The sequence below is a fragment of the Stegostoma tigrinum genome, chromosome 25 (genome assembly GCF_030684315.1).
Source record: "Stegostoma tigrinum isolate sSteTig4 chromosome 25, sSteTig4.hap1, whole genome shotgun sequence".
NCBI lineage: Eukaryota > Metazoa > Chordata > Chondrichthyes > Orectolobiformes > Stegostomatidae > Stegostoma > Stegostoma tigrinum.
Genome location: NC_081378.1, coordinates 51,845,139 through 51,864,068, shown reverse-complemented (window position 1 = coordinate 51,864,068; position 18,930 = coordinate 51,845,139). Strand labels below are relative to the sequence as shown.

The 18,930-nt window shown below is 41.4% G+C and overlaps 1 protein-coding gene across 1 annotated transcript in view; it reads right to left on the bottom strand.

The window, feature by feature from the left end:
- LOC125463059 (cilia- and flagella-associated protein 54-like) overlaps window positions 1-18,930 on the bottom strand; it is a 437,943-nt gene that overhangs the window by 405,487 nt on the left and 13,526 nt on the right. Inside the window, exons 3-4 of the mRNA XM_048553715.2 lie at window positions 10,749-10,892; window positions 290-461 (exon numbers count right to left, since the gene is read on the bottom strand). Of these exons, the coding sequence (XP_048409672.2) occupies window positions 290-461; window positions 10,749-10,892 (316 nt within the window). The remainder of the gene's footprint in view (window positions 1-289; window positions 462-10,748; window positions 10,893-18,930) is intronic.

The following is an 18,930-nucleotide window of genomic DNA, read 5'->3' as shown; positions in this document are numbered from 1 at the left end:
ATTATTGGATCAGATGTTGCCAAGAAAAGGCCTTAGTTCTAAACTGTGTGTCACAGAAATTTCTGTGATCGTATTCCTACAATCCAAATATATATAGTGAATGGACAAGACTCCCACCAGCCCAAAAACTCAGAAAAGCAACCTTTAGATAATTCAGCTAAATACAAGACTAAAAATCCTGGCAGAAGATTGGGGTATTTAAACATTGTAGCATGAAAAAAATAATTTCTCATCTAGTTAATACATTTATTTAAATGGGATAAATCTGATACAGAAGATAATACAATACCATTGTAAATAAGCCAGCAAAGTTGTTCTTTAGGTAGGGCCACTTGCATAGTAAGTCGAAGGAACTTAAGAATGCTTGTGCAATTCCTTTGTGAATCAGGTTTCAGCAATCTTGAATCAGCTTCTTTCACCATATGGTAACTGCAAATGCAGTTCATTTGTAATGCATGAAGCTACAGAGTGGTAAATAGGGAATAGTTAGATGGTTGTTTTCGACCGGTGCCAACACAATGGGTCAACCAGCCATTCTCTGTCAATCTCTACAACTTTATGTAGGACAATACAGCATAATTAACTTCTGAAAAAGGTAAATTGTAATGGAATGATTCATATCAACAAATGCTTAATTCAACCTTCATTCTCCTGTTCCAGAATAAATTGAAAAATATTAACCATGTAATGCTGCACACATTGTGGACTTATAAGTCTCATATTTCAACAATTAATATGACCAGTTTTAACACAGATAAGCTGTTACAAGAGCTTATATATTTTACTTGTAATTATCTGATTTATTTATTTAATTCTGCTTATCCAACAATGGTTCAAAGTATTTAATGCTGCTATTCTGAGTCTTCAGGAGGGACACGGTAAGGACTGAAAACAAACACAGAGATAGTGATGTGCAAGTCACCCATGATCATGAAGCCAGCACGCAGTTTTTGTGCAGCCTGATTTTTTTGTGCTTTCAGCATGTACTCAGTATCAAGCATGGGAACACAGGCATATCTTAAGACGACTGGGGCTAACATCTGTGCAAGAAAGTTGTGTATTCTTAAAATAATAGGCAGTGCTAGCGGTAAGAATAATGTACGATTCTGTGAAAATGACCCAAGTCACGCTGTTGTTTGGGTCTCTCAGATTTTGTACAAACCCCAATGTTTCAGGCAAGTGTAACATTAACAGGGTTGTGACAATGAGGGATTTCAACACTTTCAATATTAACTGGGGTAGTCCAGTGTGAAAGCTTCATGGAGAGTGGAGTCTTAAAGTGCATTCAGGACAGCTTTTTTAAGTCAGTACAGAGAAGACCAGACAAGGAACGGTAGTCCTATACTTAATTCTTAGGTAACAAAGCTAGGCAAAAGGTTGAAGTATAAATGGTGGACAGACAGGGATCATAACTCTGTTAGATTCAAGACTATCATGGAAAAGGCCAAGAATGGCTGTAACTCAAACTTTTGAATGTAAGAATGCTGATTTTAATACGCTCGGATATAATTTGGCCAAAATGGACTGACAGCAGATACTTTCAGGTAAGTAATTTTGGCAGAACAGTAGGATGCATTCGAGAAGAAGAGAGTACAGGGACAACATGAAAGGATAGGAACATCAAATCCTATGAACACTGGATATTGGGGATAGACTGGAATGGATAAAGAGGAAAAGGGAAGTTTAGGGCAGATACCAAGGGCTCAAAACAGCAGACACTCCCCAGAACAGGGGAATACAATGTACAAAAAGAAATTTAGGAAAGAAATTAGGAGAGCAAAAAGGGGGCATGAAAGAATATTGGCAGGTAGAATAAAGGAAAATCCTAAGTTGTTTTACAGGTACATTAAAAGTACAAGAATAATTAGGGAATGAGCAAGCCCCATAAAGTACCATAAAAGTAATTTGTGTGTGGAGCCAGAGAATGTAGGCAGGGTTTGAAACGAATGTGTCAGTGTTCATTAGTGAAAGGGACAATCCAAGTAAAGAAATCTGGGAGAAGGTCTGTTATACAATTAAAGAAATTAGCACAGTGCGGAGGATGCGAGTGGTCCGGCAGGCTTAAGTAGAAAAATGTCCAGAAATTGAGGATTGGAGATGAGTGAGGCAAGGGACGAAATATCAGGGGCATTTGCAAAAATTTTCAAATTCTCTCTGGCACAGGAGAAGTGCCAGAGAAATGGAGGAGAGCCAATGTGATAACATTATTCAGGAAAAGACCAAAGGATAAACAAATAACCTACAACCATTCAGTCTAATCTCAGAGGGAGGGAAACTATTCAAAGCAATTTTGAGGGACAGAATTCATCTGCATTTGGAAGGTGGGAATTAATCAAGAACAGTCAGCATGGTTTTGTTAAAGGCAAGTCATTTTTGACCAAATACATTGAATTCTTCTAAGCAGTAATTAGTTGTGTTGGTGAAAGCAATACACTTGATGTAGTCTACTTGGACTTCAGCAGGGCTTTTGATAAAGTGAAGGTAAAAGCCCATGGGATCCAAGGAAATTTGGCAAATTGGAACAACAACTGACCAAGTGGCAAGAAGCAGACAGTTGGGAAATATTTTTCTGACTGTAATTCTATGTCTAGTGGAGTCCCACAGAGGTCAGCATTGGGACCCTTGATGTATGTTGTTTACACAAATTATTTTGATTTCAATACAGGAGGGTTGATCAGTAAGTTTGCTGATTATACAAAAATTCGTGGTGTGGCAAGTCGTGAGGAGCATAGCTTTAGATTACAGAAAGATATAGATAGATTGGTCAGATGGGTTGATCTGGAAATTGGAAAGAATGCAATTGGATATCAATCCAGGTAAGTGTGAGGTGATGTATTTGGGCAGGTCAAACAAGACAAGGGGATACATGGCCCTGGTAAGAACAGAGGATCAGACAGATCTTGGTGCTCATGTACACCAGTCCCTAGGATGTAATAGCACTGTAGAGCGCGCAGAGATTTATTAGGATGCTGCTTGGGCTAAAGAGCCTCAGTTATGAAGAGATAGTGGACAGACAGGAGTAGCTTTCCTTACAGGAGATTGAGAAGGGACATGATTGAGATGTATAAAATTCTGAGGGGCATAGAAAAGGCTGCCAACATCATAAAAGACCCACCACATCCCAGAAATGCTCTCCTACAACCTATTCCATCAGGCAGAAGATATAGAAGTTTGAACACACACACATTGGCAGGTTCAAGAACAGCTTCTTCCCTGCCATTATTAGACTGGTGAATAGACTCTCTGACTTCTAAAAATGCTGATCCTGTAAATAGTGATTTTGCCTAGCACATGCCCTGTGCAATGTAACCTGTATGCTTCTGTCAAGCTTTTGTTTTCACCCATGTATGTCCTTGTTTACTATGATCTGCTTATAAACAAAGTTTTTCATTGTACTTAGACATACGTGGCAATAAATCAATCAAGAACAGGCATATAGGAAGAAACATTTCTCCTTGATCAAGGGATCAATGACCAGTGGCATGGATTTAAGGTAAAGGGCAGAAGGTTTAGAGGAGATGTGAAGAAAAGACTTTCCACCCAGAGGGTCTTTGAATCTGAACTCACTGTCTGCAAGGGTTAGAGAAGCAGAAATCCCCATAACATCTAAGTATTTTGATGTGCCCTTACAAATGTCAAGGTATACAAAGCTCGGAGCAAATGCTGGAAATGGGATCTGAATAGTTAGATAGCGGTTTTAGACCAGCATGAACATGTTGGATCAAAGGGCTGTTTTCTGTGCTGTACATCTCTATAACTCTATGTTGTAAGGGGTATTTTCCAAAGTCAACAGAGTTGTTTATACCATTGTTAAATCTTGTCCTTTGGTCAAAGCTAGGTTGTCTGCCTAGTTTCATTTCTTTCTTCTGATTTTGAAGTGTTTAGATAGAGTTGAAAAGCTTGCTAGGCCATCTCAGGCAACCACTCCTGTGATTCTGGAGTTAAATGTTGACCATGCCAAAAGAGGGTGGTACTTGTTTTAAAACAAAAAAGTTGTGGTCACCATTAGACTAGCTTTTAATTACATGTTTATTAATTGAATTCAAACCTAGAACATTAGCCTGGGTCTCTGGATTGCTAAGCTAGTGACAACAGCACAAGGCCACCACCTCTTCGCAGACTCCTGGGCCTCTTTCCTACTCAACCTAGCCTATAAAGATTCTTCCCTTATCCATATGTACACTTATCTATATGCACATTTATCAATGTCACCTTATAATTAGTTGCTCTTTCCCTAAGTATTGACAATCTCCCTCAACTTGGTGTAAACTTCAAAATCAAAAACGTTGCTCTTGATTCTAAAGTATGTCATTCATATCACATTATCCTTGTGGGTTCCTACTTTCTATTTTTCGCCACTTTGAATGGTTACCCTTAACCCCTACTTTCTGATTTCTATGTGGAACATTGAATCTATTTCCTTTAGTACAGAATTCAAATGGAACTTAGATTTAATGTAATTGATACAAGGAACAATGGACAGTTGAGGAGAGAGTGGTGGGTGACCAGAACTCACTGAGTGAAAGCGAGATACAGGCAGAAATCCTCACTGCATTTAAAAAAGTAATTGAATATGCTTTGAAATACCTTAACATCCGAGCTATGGACAAAAAGGTGAAGTGTGGGATTTGACTAGATGGCCTCTCCTACTGGCATAGTCCTGAGGGCCTCCTTCTGCACTGAAACCATCAGTCATTCTACTCTATGATAATTTTTTGGCCAATATTGTTCTCAGTTTTCTTTTCCAAAGTTCCATACTCACCTCTCATAATTGGCATTTTTCCAACTTATTACCCTGGTCCCTGTCAACCTCATGTGCTTCACCATTATTAAATTAACACATTTTAAAGTATGGTTTCTACTGCCTAGATAATCCTCTATTTTTACTTCTCTCATCTGCTTTCATGCATTCCCCATTACTGGATCTAAATGCAAATCCTCTTTTGTACAGCTTCTTACATACCGAATTAGAAAAGAAACCCATGTACGTTGCAGCATCCTCTTGTGTTAGGGTATCAGATTTATATTCAATAGTTTGAGTTTTTAAAAATTTCTGGACATGGTGGGCGCTGGTACAATTACAACATTTAAAAGGCATTTGGATGAGTATAGGAATAGGAAAAGTTTAGAGGGATATGGGCCAAACACTGGCAAATGAGACTAGATTTATTTAGGATATCCGGTCAGCATGGACGAGTTGGACCAAAGGGTCTGTTTCCATGCTGTATATCTCTATGACTCTAATCGATATCTCTCAAGTAGGTTGTTTTTTGCATAACTTTAATTCACATAAGCACAGAGTTCTAAAAGAAGTACCAGAAAATAGGAAAAGATTTTCTCTGTGACTATATGGCTGCATCTGAAATAGCTTATCATTGTTCCATTTTACACATGATATTGGCATTGCTGAGATACAAGTATCCAAAATGGCAGGGAGCACATTACATTCCACAGGTTTAGTTCTTACTCAATGGGAGACTCCAGTTCAGGAACGCTTAATAGCATTGGCTGGAATTTATTATAAATTACAGCCCAAGGTTGGATGTGAGAGTGCTTCCTGACACTGCCAAGTGGATAACGTGCTGAATCTCGTTTCTAACTAAATACGTAATAGGTTTTTCATATATTTTGTAAATTTCAACTCCCATTCTCACCAACTTGAAACACCATATGTAGATTATCCTAAGTAAACAATACGCAAATACTACACTACAATGCTACCAATGCCAAACTTATAATGTGTTCAGACTGGATATTAATGAAAGAACCCTGATTTAGAACTTGGCAGAAAGGTATTGTAAGGAATCATTGGAAAAAGCTTCAGTAAATAATAAGACCAATATGTATCATTGTCATGCCTTCAAAAGCAACATTATTTTTCTGGAAGAAGTCTTTTTTAACTCCCCCATGATTCTCAGCTTGAAGCTCATATCATCTCTGTCTGGAGAAGTATGAATAATTAATTCTGTCACATCATCAGCAACTACAGTTGTGTTGATCTATGTTTTGAAAAAAACACCTTAATTTAGTTTTATGCGATGACCCCTTCAAGGCCAAACTTCACTGGGTAACATTCTGAAGGAGGATTCATTGGTTTATTGATTATAATATCATATAGGTTCCTAAATATGCCCACATTAGCTGAAACTGCCATATGGATGAATAGCTAGGAAGCAAGTGGCATGTAAATAGAAACAAATAATTTCAGTGCTGGGTTTCAACCTGTTTTCTATTTGGTGGTTTAGAACAATCTGGCTAGGAGAGTGAATAGCTGTTATGGAGGCTCTTAGCAGCTAACAGTAGGTAGTGTGTAATGGCAAACTACGTAATAACAAGGCCTGATGTGTGGGATAGGGGGCGAGGACATGGGAGAGTTCTGACCCTAAAATTATTGAACTCGATATTAAGTCCGGAGTGCTGCATGCTCCCCAGGCAGAAAATGAGGTGTTGTTCTTCCAACTTGCACTCAGCTTTGCTGGAACACTATAGCAGCCTACAGCACAGATGTTAGCCAGGGAGTAGGGTGGCATGTTAAAGTGACAGGCAACTGGAAGTTCAGGGTCATTTCTGTACGCAGAACTTACATGTTCTGCAAAGCAGTCACCCAGTCTACACTTGGTTTCCCGAGTGTCGAGGAAACCACATTGAGAGCAGCAAATGCAGTAGACTAGATTGTCAGACGTGCAGGTAAAGTGCTGCTTCATCCAGAAGGTATGTTTGGGTCATGGATACTGAGGAGGGAGAAAGTAAACAGGCAGGTGTTACACCTTCGGCAATTGCAGGTGAAGGTTCCACGGGGCTGTGAGGGTTGGTTGGGAGTGAGGCAAGGGTGGATCAGGGTATCCTGAAGGGAAGGGTCCCTGTGGAAGGTGGACAAGAAGAGAGGAATATGTGTCTACCATCTCGCTGGAGGTGGCAGAAATGGCAGCTGATTACCTTCTGAATGTGGATGCTGGTGGGATGGTAGGTAAACCGATCACTGTTGCAGAGGGACGAGAGAGGTGAGAGTGTAAGTGCAGGAGATGGGTCAGAACCATGCCTTCCATACCCAGGTACACTCATCCTTCACTCTCAGCAACGCCCTGCAGCCCCACGGCACCTTCCCCTGCTAACACCAAAGACGTAACACCGCCCTTTTACCTCCTCCCTCCTCAGTATCCAAACCCCAAACACATCTTCGAGGTGAAGCAGCACTTCTACCAATCTGCATTTGCTGTTCACAATGTGGTCTCCTCTACACTGGTGAAACAAAGCAAAGGCTGGGTGGCCACTTCAGAGAATGCATATGTTCTGCCCGCAAAAAAGACCCTGAGCTTCCACGTGCCTGCCACGTTAACACACTCCCCTGTTCTCTGACCAACATCTCTATCTCGGGCTTAAAAGTGACAGTGTGGAGCTAGACAAACACAGCAGGCCAGACAGAATCAGAGGAGCAGGGAAGTTGACGTTTAGGGTCAGGTTAGCCACTAACAGTCTCCGTTAACAGCTACTCACTGTCCCAGCCCAGCCTGATCGTTACTCACTCCTTTATCTGTCTAAGTGTTCTTCTTTCTCTTTGAGTTCTATCACCACCTATCACTTACTCCTTACCCCCACCCCACCCTATCTTCTGCATAACGTGGCATTTCCCTAGCTACCATCAGATCTGAGAAAGGGTCACCCAAAATGTTAACTCTGATTTCTCTTCACAGATGCTGCCAGACCTTGCAAGCTTTCAAGTAACTTCTGTTTTTGTTTCTGACTTAGAGCACCTGCAGTTCTTTGTTGTTTTTTAAAGCATTTACAGGTTCAGAGAATGGGAGCTCTGGGGAATCTGTCTCAAATTGTTGTGACCTGAATGAAAGAGAGAGAGCGGACATAGATATCTGCCTTGTCAATGGTAACCATTTCTGGGGACTCGAGATGGAATATGGTTGCTGGTAAACATGAAACAAGGGCCAAAACAATGAGATGAGATGTGAGAGATCTTAAAGTGCATGCAGTGGTGGAAAGGTTGATATTACAAGTGGTACTACTTTCATATGGAAATTAATGTGTGTATTATATCTAAATGAGGGTCATCCTTGAACTAAGTGAAAATCACATTGTCTGAAATATCCTTCTGTCTGTTAATTACCGTTTGAATTATGATGATTTTAATTAGTTTGTTACAGCACAAGTTCTAAAAAGTAGAATCTTGTCCAGCCATTTTATTCATTGGCATCATGAGGATTCCTCTTATTAAAAAAATTATCAGTCTCAAGGTGAGTTTTAACATAGAATTTCAGAATTGTGCTGTAACATTACATAGTAATGAATAAATATTGCCTGTTAACCATGGCAAACCCAACATTTACTATTCCTTATCTATACTCAAAAAAATGAAAGAAGGAAAATTGATTGGAAGTTGTTACTATTTTTGTTTTATTGATGTTATTAACTCCTTAAGCAAAGTTTTGTTTGGGAGAGTTATTAAGAGGCACTTCTACACACAAAGGTGGTAGAGATTTTTAATTATTTCCACAAATGGCAATGGATACTAGATCAAGTTGTTAATGTTAAAACGGAGATAAAAAAAACTACTTTGTTAAGCAAAGTTAATAAGGGATATCAGCCAAAGACAGATATATGGACTCAGGCTACAGATAACCATGATCTCACTGGATGTCAGAACAATCTTCATGGGCTGAATGGCCCACTCCTGTTCCTATATTTAAATAGGTTCCTAGAGGAAAATCAAGCCATTTTGATACTCAATGTTTCCATTTAACTTATATTGCTTAAATACAAAAATAGAAAAGACAAACTTAGAACATTTGCGGACAGTTAAGTTTAGAAAAACAGAAACGTAATCGCAAAGCTTCTAAACTTGATTATTTTTAGTTTATGATATTCCACAGTTCAAGTGATCGAGAACAACAAAGCCATGCTCTAGTTGAGTGCCCTTCAGTGTCTCAGCGGTGCCAGCTTCAGCTAAAAGAAAAATCATGAGTGCTTAAAACATAGAACATTGAACAGTACAGACCCTTCGGCCCACAATGTTTTGCCGAACTTTTACCCTAAGGTCTACCTAACCTCCATCCCTACCTTATACTATCATCCACATGACTGTCTAATAGCCACTTAAATGCCCCTAATGAGGCTGACACCACTACCCTCTCCAGCAATGTATTCCACGCCCCTACACTCTCTGAGTAAAGAACCTACCTCTGACGTCTCCCCTATATCTACCTCCACTCACTTTAAAACTATGCCCTCTCATATTAGCTACCTCCATCCTAGGAAAATGTCACTGGCTGTCTACTATATCTACACCTCTGATCATTTTGTACATCTCTATCAAGTCATCCTTCGTCGTTCTAAACAGAAAAGCCCTGGCTCTCTCAACCTTTCCTTGTAAGACGTTCCCTCCATTCCAGGCAACATCCTGGTAAATCTCATCTGCATCTTCTCCAATGCCTCCACATCTTTCTTGTAATGAGGCAACCAGACTGGACACAATACTCCAGATGTGGCCAAACCAGGCTTTTGTATTGCTGGAGCATAATTTCATGGCTCTTGAACTTTATCTCCCTATTAAATGAAAGCTAACACATCATACGCCTTCTTAACAACTCGATCCACCTGGGTGGCAGCTTTCACAAAACTGTGAACATGAACCCCAAGATCCCTCTGCTCCTCCACACTGCCAAAAATCTTTCCGTTAACCCTGAATTCTGCTTTCGAGTTTGTCCTTCTAAAATGAATCCCCTCACACTTTTCAGGGTTAAACTCCATCTGCCACTTCCTAGACCAGCTCTGCATCCTATCAATGTCCCTTTGTAACCTAGAACAGCCCTCCGCAATGCCCACAACTCCACCCACCTTCGTATCATCTGCGAATTTACTAATCCACCCTTCCACTCCTTCATCCAAATCATTTACAAAAATCAAATAGAAGAGGACCCAGAATAGATGCTTGTGGTACAACACTCGTAACTAAGCACCATCCACTAGCACCCTTTGTCTTCTAAGGGTCAGCCAATTCTGAATCCAATCTGCCACATTTCCCCCAATCCCATGCCTCCTTACTTTCTGCATGAGCCTACCGGGGGAACCTTATCAAACGCCTTACTTAAATCCATGTCTATCACATCCACTGCTTTACCTTCATCCACGTGTTTGGTAACCTCTTCAAAGAATTCAATAAGGTTTGTGAGGCATGATCTACCCCTCACAAATCCATGCAGATGATCACAAATCAAACTGTGCCTTTCCAAGTGATCTTAAATCCTATCTCTCAGAGCCCTTTCCGATAATTTGCCCACCACTGAAGTAAGGCTAACTGGCCTGTGTTTTCCGGGGTTATCCCTATTCCCTTTCTTGAACACGTTTGCCTCTCTCCAATCTTCTGGCACTATACCCATGGATGGTGAGGATGCAAAGATCATCGCCAAAGGCCCTGTGATCTCTTCCCTCGCTTCCCATAGAATCCTTGGATAAATCCCATTAAGGCCGGGGGACTTATCTATCTTCAACTTCCTCAAAATTCCTGGCACATTTTCCTTACGAACATCGACCTCCGCTAGCCTACCAAATTGAGATTTTTTAAAAAAGAGCTACCATCTGCTAAGAACAATGATCTAACTGTAATCAGAAAAACTGCAGGAAATATAGAAACAATAAAATAAGTTTAAAAGAGACAAAATTCAGGCATTCAGCAATAACAGAAACATTAAAGAGCTACATTTTGGCATTTTATCTTATGGCAGATGGATATTTGTACATACCGTTAAGCTGGCACTTTCTGTTTCAAATGGACTTGGTAAAAAGATGGTTTTAAATGCATTTATATCTGTAACGTCATCAATCCTGAAAGAACCAAACTGCTGAAGGTAGCGTCCAAAACATTGCCACGAAGCCAATTTATAGAACTGAAAGTGAATACCGAAATTTACTCAAATATCGCATTACTACCACATTAAAATGCTTAGAAGAAACATACATCTTATTTAGACAAACAGGAGGCTGGAAGAACACAACAAGACGGCAGCATTTGGAGGAAAGGAGAAGTCAACGCTTTGGCTATTAGCCTTCTTCAGGATTTGAAGTGGGGTTAGGAGGACCTGCAGGTAAAGCAGAGTTAGTGGAATGGTGATGAAAGGTGGACATCGGTAGGAGGTACATAGAACATAGAACATAGAACATAACAGCGCAGTACAGGTCCTTCAGCCCTTGATGTTGCACCGACCTGTGAAACCAATCTGAAGCCCATCTAACCTACACTATTCCATTATCATCCATATGTTTATCCAATGGCCATTTAAATGCCCTTAAAGTTGGTGAGTCTACTCCTGTTGCAGGCAGGGCATTCCATGCCATTACGACTCTGAGTAAAGAACCTACCTCTGACATCTGTCCTATATCTATCACCCCTCAATTTAAAGCTATATCCCCTCGTGCTAGCCATCACCATCCAAGGATAAAGGTTCTCACTGTCCACCTTATCTAATCCTCTGATCATCTTGTATGTCTCTATTAAATCACCTCTTAACCTTCTTCTCTAACGAAAACAGCCTCAAGTCCCTCAGCCTTTCCCCATAAGACTTTCCCTCCATACCAGGCAACATCCTGGCAAATCTCCTCTGCACCCATTCCAATGTTTCCACATCCTTCCTACAATGCAGCAACCAGAACTGTATGCAATACTCCAATTGCGGCCGGAGCAGAGTTTTGTAAAGCAGCAACATGAGCTCATGGCTCTGAAATGCAATCCCTCTACCAATAAAACCTAACACCCTGTATGCCTTCTTAACAACCCTATCAACCTGGGTGGCAACTTTCGGGGATCTATGCACATGGACACTGACATCTCTCTGCTCATCCACACTACCAAGAATCTTACCATTAGCCCAGTACACTGTATTCCCGTTACTCCTTTCAAAGTGAATCACCTCACACTTTTCCTGTATTAAACTCCATTTGCCACCTCTCAGCCCATCTCTGCAGCTTATCCGTGTCCCTCTGTAACCTGCAACATCCTTCCGCACTATCCACAACTCCACCGACTTTAGTGTCATCCGCAAATTTACTAACCCATCCTTCTACGCCCTCATCCAGGTCATTAATAAAAATGACAAACGCAGTGGCCCCAAAACAGATCCTTGCGGTACACCACTCATAACTGAACTCCAGAATGAACATTTCACATCAACCACCACCCTCTCTCTTCTTAGGGGAGGGATGAATCTGATTGGTAGCTGGGAGGGAGGGTCAGTAGGTGGAATGGAAGGGAGGAGGTGGGGCTGGAAAGGGAGCTGGGGGATGGGTGGGAAGATTATTTGAAATTAGAGAACTCAATGTTGAATCCTCCGGGCTGTCGGATGCCCAGACAGGAGAAAAACTGTCGCTCACCAAACGTTGCGTTCTGAATCACTGCTACACTGGAGGAGGCCAAGGACAGACATGTCAGAGGTGGAGTGGTGGGTGGGGATTTGAAATGGGTGGTGCCTGGGAGGTTAAGCTGGCCGTTATGGGCCAGGTGAAAATGCTCGGCGAAACAATCACCTCGTCTATGTTTGGTCTCACTGATGTAGAAAAAACCACATTGGGAGCACTGGATGCAGCAGACTAGGCTGGAGGAGATGTATGTGAAGCTCTGTACTACTTTGAAAGACTGTTTAGGGCCCTGAATGCAGTTGAGGGAGGTGGTGTGTGGGCAGACTCGCATCTTTTATGGTTATAGGGGAAGGTATCAGGGTGGGATTGGAGTGGTTGACGGGGAATCTGGCACAAACTAAGGAGTGGCGAAGGGAATCGTCCTTGCGGAAGGCAGAGAAGGGTGAGGACAGGAAGATGTTCTGGGTGGTGGGGTCTAACAAAAAGTTAGATTCCAGCATCCACAGTTTTCTTTTGTCTCTAACCAAATATATTTTACTTAACGTGAAAAAATTAATTTGAGTGTTGGTCATTCTATGATCGACAGTTTCTTGGTTGGTATGGGTTTCTTGGGGTGTAAGTATAGTCAGCAACAGATCAGAAGATAAAAAGTGTACGAGTTACAACAACACTTCTTCATTAACAGACAAAGCATGCGTCTTCCCGCTTCTTCTTACAGCCCATCTCTGTTGTTCAATGTACAAGTTTCAAGTGACCAATACATACAATGCTAATTCAAAACAGTAAACCACCACTAAGGGCAGGATTATAAACTGACTAATGAAGTTCAAATGTAATTTTGTACAGCGGATAGCATGGCTGTCTAGGCAAGTGTCAGAAATGGAAGCAAGATATTGCAGGGACTGCTCAATTAATAGCTCACAGATTGAGGAACCTCTTCTGAGGAAGAGACACCGGACCTGAAACGTTAACTCTGTTTTTTCCTTCACAGATGCTGCCAGACCTGAGAGTTTTTCCAGCAACTTTGTTTTTGTTCCTGATTTACAGCATCCGCAGTTCTTTCGTTTTTTTTATTGAGGAACCACTGAGTTGAGAGGAATAAAAACAGAGATTGACAGAGAAACAGTGGGTCTGGCAACATCTATGGAGAGAAAAACAGAGTTAATGTTTTAAGTCCAGCATAACTTTTCTTTAGGAGAATACAAGGGAGGAATTAAATACCATCAACATCATTAGAGAAGTAGTACTAGACAAACTAATGGGGCCAAAGACAGATAGGGGGCCCTGATGCCTTGCATTGTAGGATCCTAAAAGGGGTCCCTACAGAGGTAGTGTATGCATTGGTCGTAATTTTCAAAAAATCCTTCAATTCTGGAGAAGAACCAGAGGAATGGAAACCTGCCAATGTGACATTCCTATTCAAAAAGGCAGAGTCGGGGAAGCAAAAATCAGTAACTATAGATAAACCTATCATCTGTTGTTGGAAAAGTATTGGAAGCAATTATTAAGGAAGTAATAGCAGAACATTTAGAAACTCATAATCAAATGAAGCAGAGTCAGCATCGTTTCAAAAAAAAAGGGAAATTGTGTCAGACTAATTAAAGTTTCTCAAAGTGGCAACTGAATTAGATAGAGGGGAACCAGCAGATGTGTAGTTTTTGGACGTCCAGAAGAAATTCGATAAGGTACCTCACAAGAGATTAAGTCATAAGAGACCTCAATGTTGGAAATAGTGTATTGGCATCGAAATAGCATAGTTTAATAGGCAGTAACCAACAAGTGGGGATAAGAGTTCATTTTCAGATAATGTTGGGGCTGTCATTCTGTACAAAATACCTCAATGGCTTGGAGGAAGGAAGTGAGGGCACTGTAACCAAGTTTGCACATGACACAAAAATAGGTAAAAAGGCAGGTTGTGAGAGGAACACAAACAGTTTACAGAAAGATATTGATAGATTAAGTAGGCAAAAAGTCAGCAAGTTGAGTATAGTGTGAGAAAATGTAAAGTTGTTCCTTTTGGAAGGAAGAACAAAAGATGGTATTATTTAAATGCAGAAAAACTTCAGAAAGCTACAACACAAAGGGACTGAAGGGTACTTGTGCACAAAACACAGGAAGCTAGCTCACAGGTGCAGCTGGTAACCAGGAAAGCTAATGGAATATTGACCCTTATTCCACAGGGGTTGGAGTATAAGCGTAGGGAAGTCTGATTAAATGCTGGTGAGACCACATCGGGAGTACTGTGAGCAGTTTTGGTCCTGTTATTTAAGGAAATATATAATTTCATTGGAGGCAGTTCAGAATATGTTCACTAGGATGATTCCACGTATGGAAAGATTGCTTTATGAGCACTCTACACACTGAAGTTGAGAAGAATGAGAGATGATCTCATTGAAACATTTAGGATTCTCTAGGGGCTGGACACTAAATGCTGAGAGGATATTTCCCCTCATGGGAGAGTCTGGGACCAGAGAACACCTCTCATAATTGAGAGGCACCAATTACGACTGAGATGAGGAGGAATTTGTTCTGTGTGTTGCAAGTCTTTGTAACTCCTTGCCACAGAGAGCAGTGGGTGCTGAGTCCTTGTGTATATTTAAGGCTAGGATAAATTCTTGATCAGCTGAGGAACGAAGGGTTATGGGGAAAATGCAGGAAAGTAGATCTGAGGAATGTCATCGGATCATCCATGATCTCGGCTCATCCATGATCTCGGCTCAAAATATTAGCTGTTTTTCTCTCCATAGAAACTGCCAGACTGAATGAATTTCTCCAGCAGTTTATTTTTTTCTTTCAGATTTACAGCATTCACAGTATTTTGCTATCAGTTAAGAAAGGATGTTGGGATAAGGAATATGGGTATAAGGAACACCAGCACCACCATTAAAAGGTAGCAGTTCCATGGGATAAGGGAACTCAGGGAAACCGCAGACATGTTGATTTGGCACACAGCAGAGTAAGGGCAATGCCCAGGCTCTCACATGCCTCCTTGGATGAATTCTTAAATGGCCACAGGGGAACTTATGAGGGGACAAGGAGATAGGTTTGTCAGATCAAGATGGTATGAATGGAGATAGCAGCTGGTGAAGGCGAGCAACCACTGTGGTCCCACATACATTGTTGCAATGTCAAAAGAATAACGATGAAGTGATGTGTTCTCACAATGTAATTGTCTCAAAAGCTTACAAGCCTTACAAACACCCAAGGACAAATGAAACTGGTAAAAAAAAAAGAGATGTCCTGCCAGTTTACCGACAATATCAAAACATCACTAATTAGTGGTCAAATTGGTTGGCCTCTCTGTGGAAGACATTGATTCATCATTGATCCTGCAATATCAGTGCTGACTGACTCTACGAAGGAGACATTCCTGTGGCACCCCAGTGGACTGTTACGATTGCCACTAAGTGTTAGTTGTCACGCAGGGAAACACATCAGTAACTTTTCATACAGCAAAGTCCTACAGGCATGAAAATAATTAATTATTTGTTTTTGCTTTAAGATCCTTAAGATCATCGTTTTTTTTTCAAAGCATTAGTTCAGCTTCTAGGCGTTTACAGGACTTCACAGGATGTTACCATGACTGGAGGGTTTCAGTTACAAAGAGAGGTTGTATAGCCTGGGACTTGTTTTCTTGTAACATTGGAGGCTGAGCAGTGACATTATAGAGGTTTATAAAGTCAAGAGGGGCACAGATAAAGGTGAATGGGCAAGGTCGTTTTCCCAGTGTAGGAAAGTCCAAAACTAATGGGTATTGTTTAAGGTGAGAGTGGAAAGATATAAAAGGTAACGAAGGCATAACTTTTTCACACAGACAGTGGTGCATGTATGGAATGAACTGCCAAAGGAAGTGGTAGAAGCAGGTACAATTACAACTTTTACAAAAAGACATTTGGATGGTTACATCAAAAGGAAAGGTTTAAAGAGAAAATGGCCAAATGCAGGGAAATGGGATTAGTTCAGTTTAAGATACCTGATTGGCAAGGACAAGTTGGACCTAAGGGTCTGCTTCCGTGCCGTGTAATTCTGACTATGACTCCTCGACATCACTTGACCAGAAGCCACAAGGAGTCCAAGCATAAGGATATTTACATTAGTTGTTCTGTTATTACAAGCAATCAATTTGTCTGTTAAATAAGCCTGTCTCATATTTTCAAATAAATTGAACTTAGACAACTTTTCAATCCAATGTGAGAATGGCAGTTCTGTATTAACAAATATAACACAAAAATGGTGATCAGTGGTGATTTTTCCTGAAATATGAAGGCAATAATGCAAATGTGAAAACAACAGAAAATAAAAGGTCTCAGACAAGATTTGAAGCAATGCAGAAGCTGAATTTACAGTGGGACCCAAGGGACTTGAAGAAATACAACGGATCCGTGGAGATGTCTCAAATATTTTAAACTTAGCACCTCGTAGCTAGCACCCTCCATACCAGGCAACATCCTGGTGAACCTCCTCTGTGCCCTGTCCAAAGCATCCACGTCCTTTTGGTAATGGACACAGTACTCTAAATGTGGCCGAACCAAAGCCCTGTACAACTGCAACATGACCTGCCAACTCTTGTACTCAATACCCCGTCCAATGAAGGAAAGCATGCCATATGCCTCCTTGACCACCCTATTGACCTGCATTGTCACCTTCAGGGAACAATGGACCTGAACGCCAAGATCTCTCTGTTCATCAATTTTCCCCAAGACTTTTCCAGTTACTGTATAGTTTGTCCTTGAATTTGATCTTCCAAAATGCATCACCTCGCATTTGACTGGATTGAACTCCATCTGCCATTTATCTGCCCAACTCTCCAGTCTATCTATGTTCTGCTGTAACCTCTGATCGTTCCCTTCACTATCGGCTTCTCCATTCCTCCCTTATAATGTAATTAGGCAAGACTTAGGAGGCATAGAATGGGTTAGCAAAATGCAGGGGGTGGGGACAATTGAATTGTGGAGCTGGTTTAAGGAACAGATATTGCGTGTCCTTGATAGGTACGTCCCTGTCAGGCAGGGAGGAAGCAATAAGCTAAGGGAACCGTGGTTTACCAAAAAATTGTATCTCTTGTTCAGCAGAAGAGGGAGGCTGATGTGACGATGAGACCAGATGGTTCAGATGAAGTGATGGAGAGCTACAGATTAGCTGGGAAGGATTTGAAGAGAGAGTTTAGAAGAGCAAGGAGGGTACTTGAGCAGACATTGGCAGGTAAATAAAGGAGACCCCTAAAGCTTTGTACAGTTATGTGAGGAATAAGAGGATGACTGGGGTAGGCATAGGGCCAGTCCAAGACAGAAGTGGGAAGTTGTGTGTGGACGCTGTGGAGATTGGAGAGGTGCTAAATGAATATTTCTCATCTGTTTTCACTCTGAGGGACAGGAGAATATTGTCGAGGAGGTGACTGAATTACAGGCTACTAGAATTGAAAGGGTTCAGATTAGAAAGGAGGAAGTGTTATCAATTCGACAACGTGTGAAGGTAGATAAAACCCCTGGGCCTGATGGGATTTTTCTGAGGATTGCCTGGGAAGCTAGGGAGGAGGTGGTGGAGCCTTTGGCCTTGATCTTGGAGTCCTCATTGTCTACAGGTTTAGTACCAGAGGACTGGAGGATTGCAAATGTTGTGCCCTTGTTCAAGAGGGGCAGTAGGAATGACCCAGGCAATTATAGACCTGTGAGCCTTAGGTGTGTTGTAGGAAAAATTTTGGAAAGGATTATAGGAGATAGGATTTATAATCATCTAGCAAGCAACAATGTGATTGGAGATAGTCAACATGGATACGTCAAGGGCAGGTCGTGTCTCACAAACTTCATTGAGTTTTTTGAGAAGGTGACCAAGCATTTGGATGAGGGTTGGGCAGTTGGCGTGGTGTACATGGACTTCAGTAAAGCCTTTGATAAGTTTCCCCATGGTAGGCTATTGGAGAAAATACAGAGGCACGGGATTGAGGGAGATTTAGCCATTTGGATTAGAAACTGGCTTTCGGTAAGAAGGCAACGAGTGGTGGTTGATGGAGAATATTCAGCCTGGAGTCCGATTACTGGTGGTGAGTCTCAAGAATCTGTTTTGAGACCACTGTCGTTTGTCATTTGTGTAAATGACTTGGACGCAGGAATTGGTGGATGGGTTAGTAAGTTTGCAGATGACACTAAAGTCGGTGGAGTGGTGGGCATTGTGGAAGAATGTTGCAGGAAGACTTGGATAAACTGCAGAATCGGCCTGAAAGTTGGCAAATGGAGATTAACACGGATAAATGTGAAGTGATTCACTTCGGGAGGAATAATAGGAAGGCAGAACGGAAAGATTCTTGGTAGTGGAGGTGAGCAGAGGGATCTTGGTGTCCATGTGCATAGATTCCTGAAAATTGCCACCCAGGTTGATAGTGCTGTTCAGGAGTCTGATGGTGTGTTAGGTTGCAATGGTAGAAGGATTGAGTTCCGGAGATGTGATGACATGCTGCAACTGTACAAAACGCTAGTGCGGCCTCACTTTGAATATTGCGTGGTCGCTCCATTACAGGAAGGATGTGGAATTGTTGGAACAGGTGCAGAGGAGATTTACCAGGATGTTGCCTGGTCT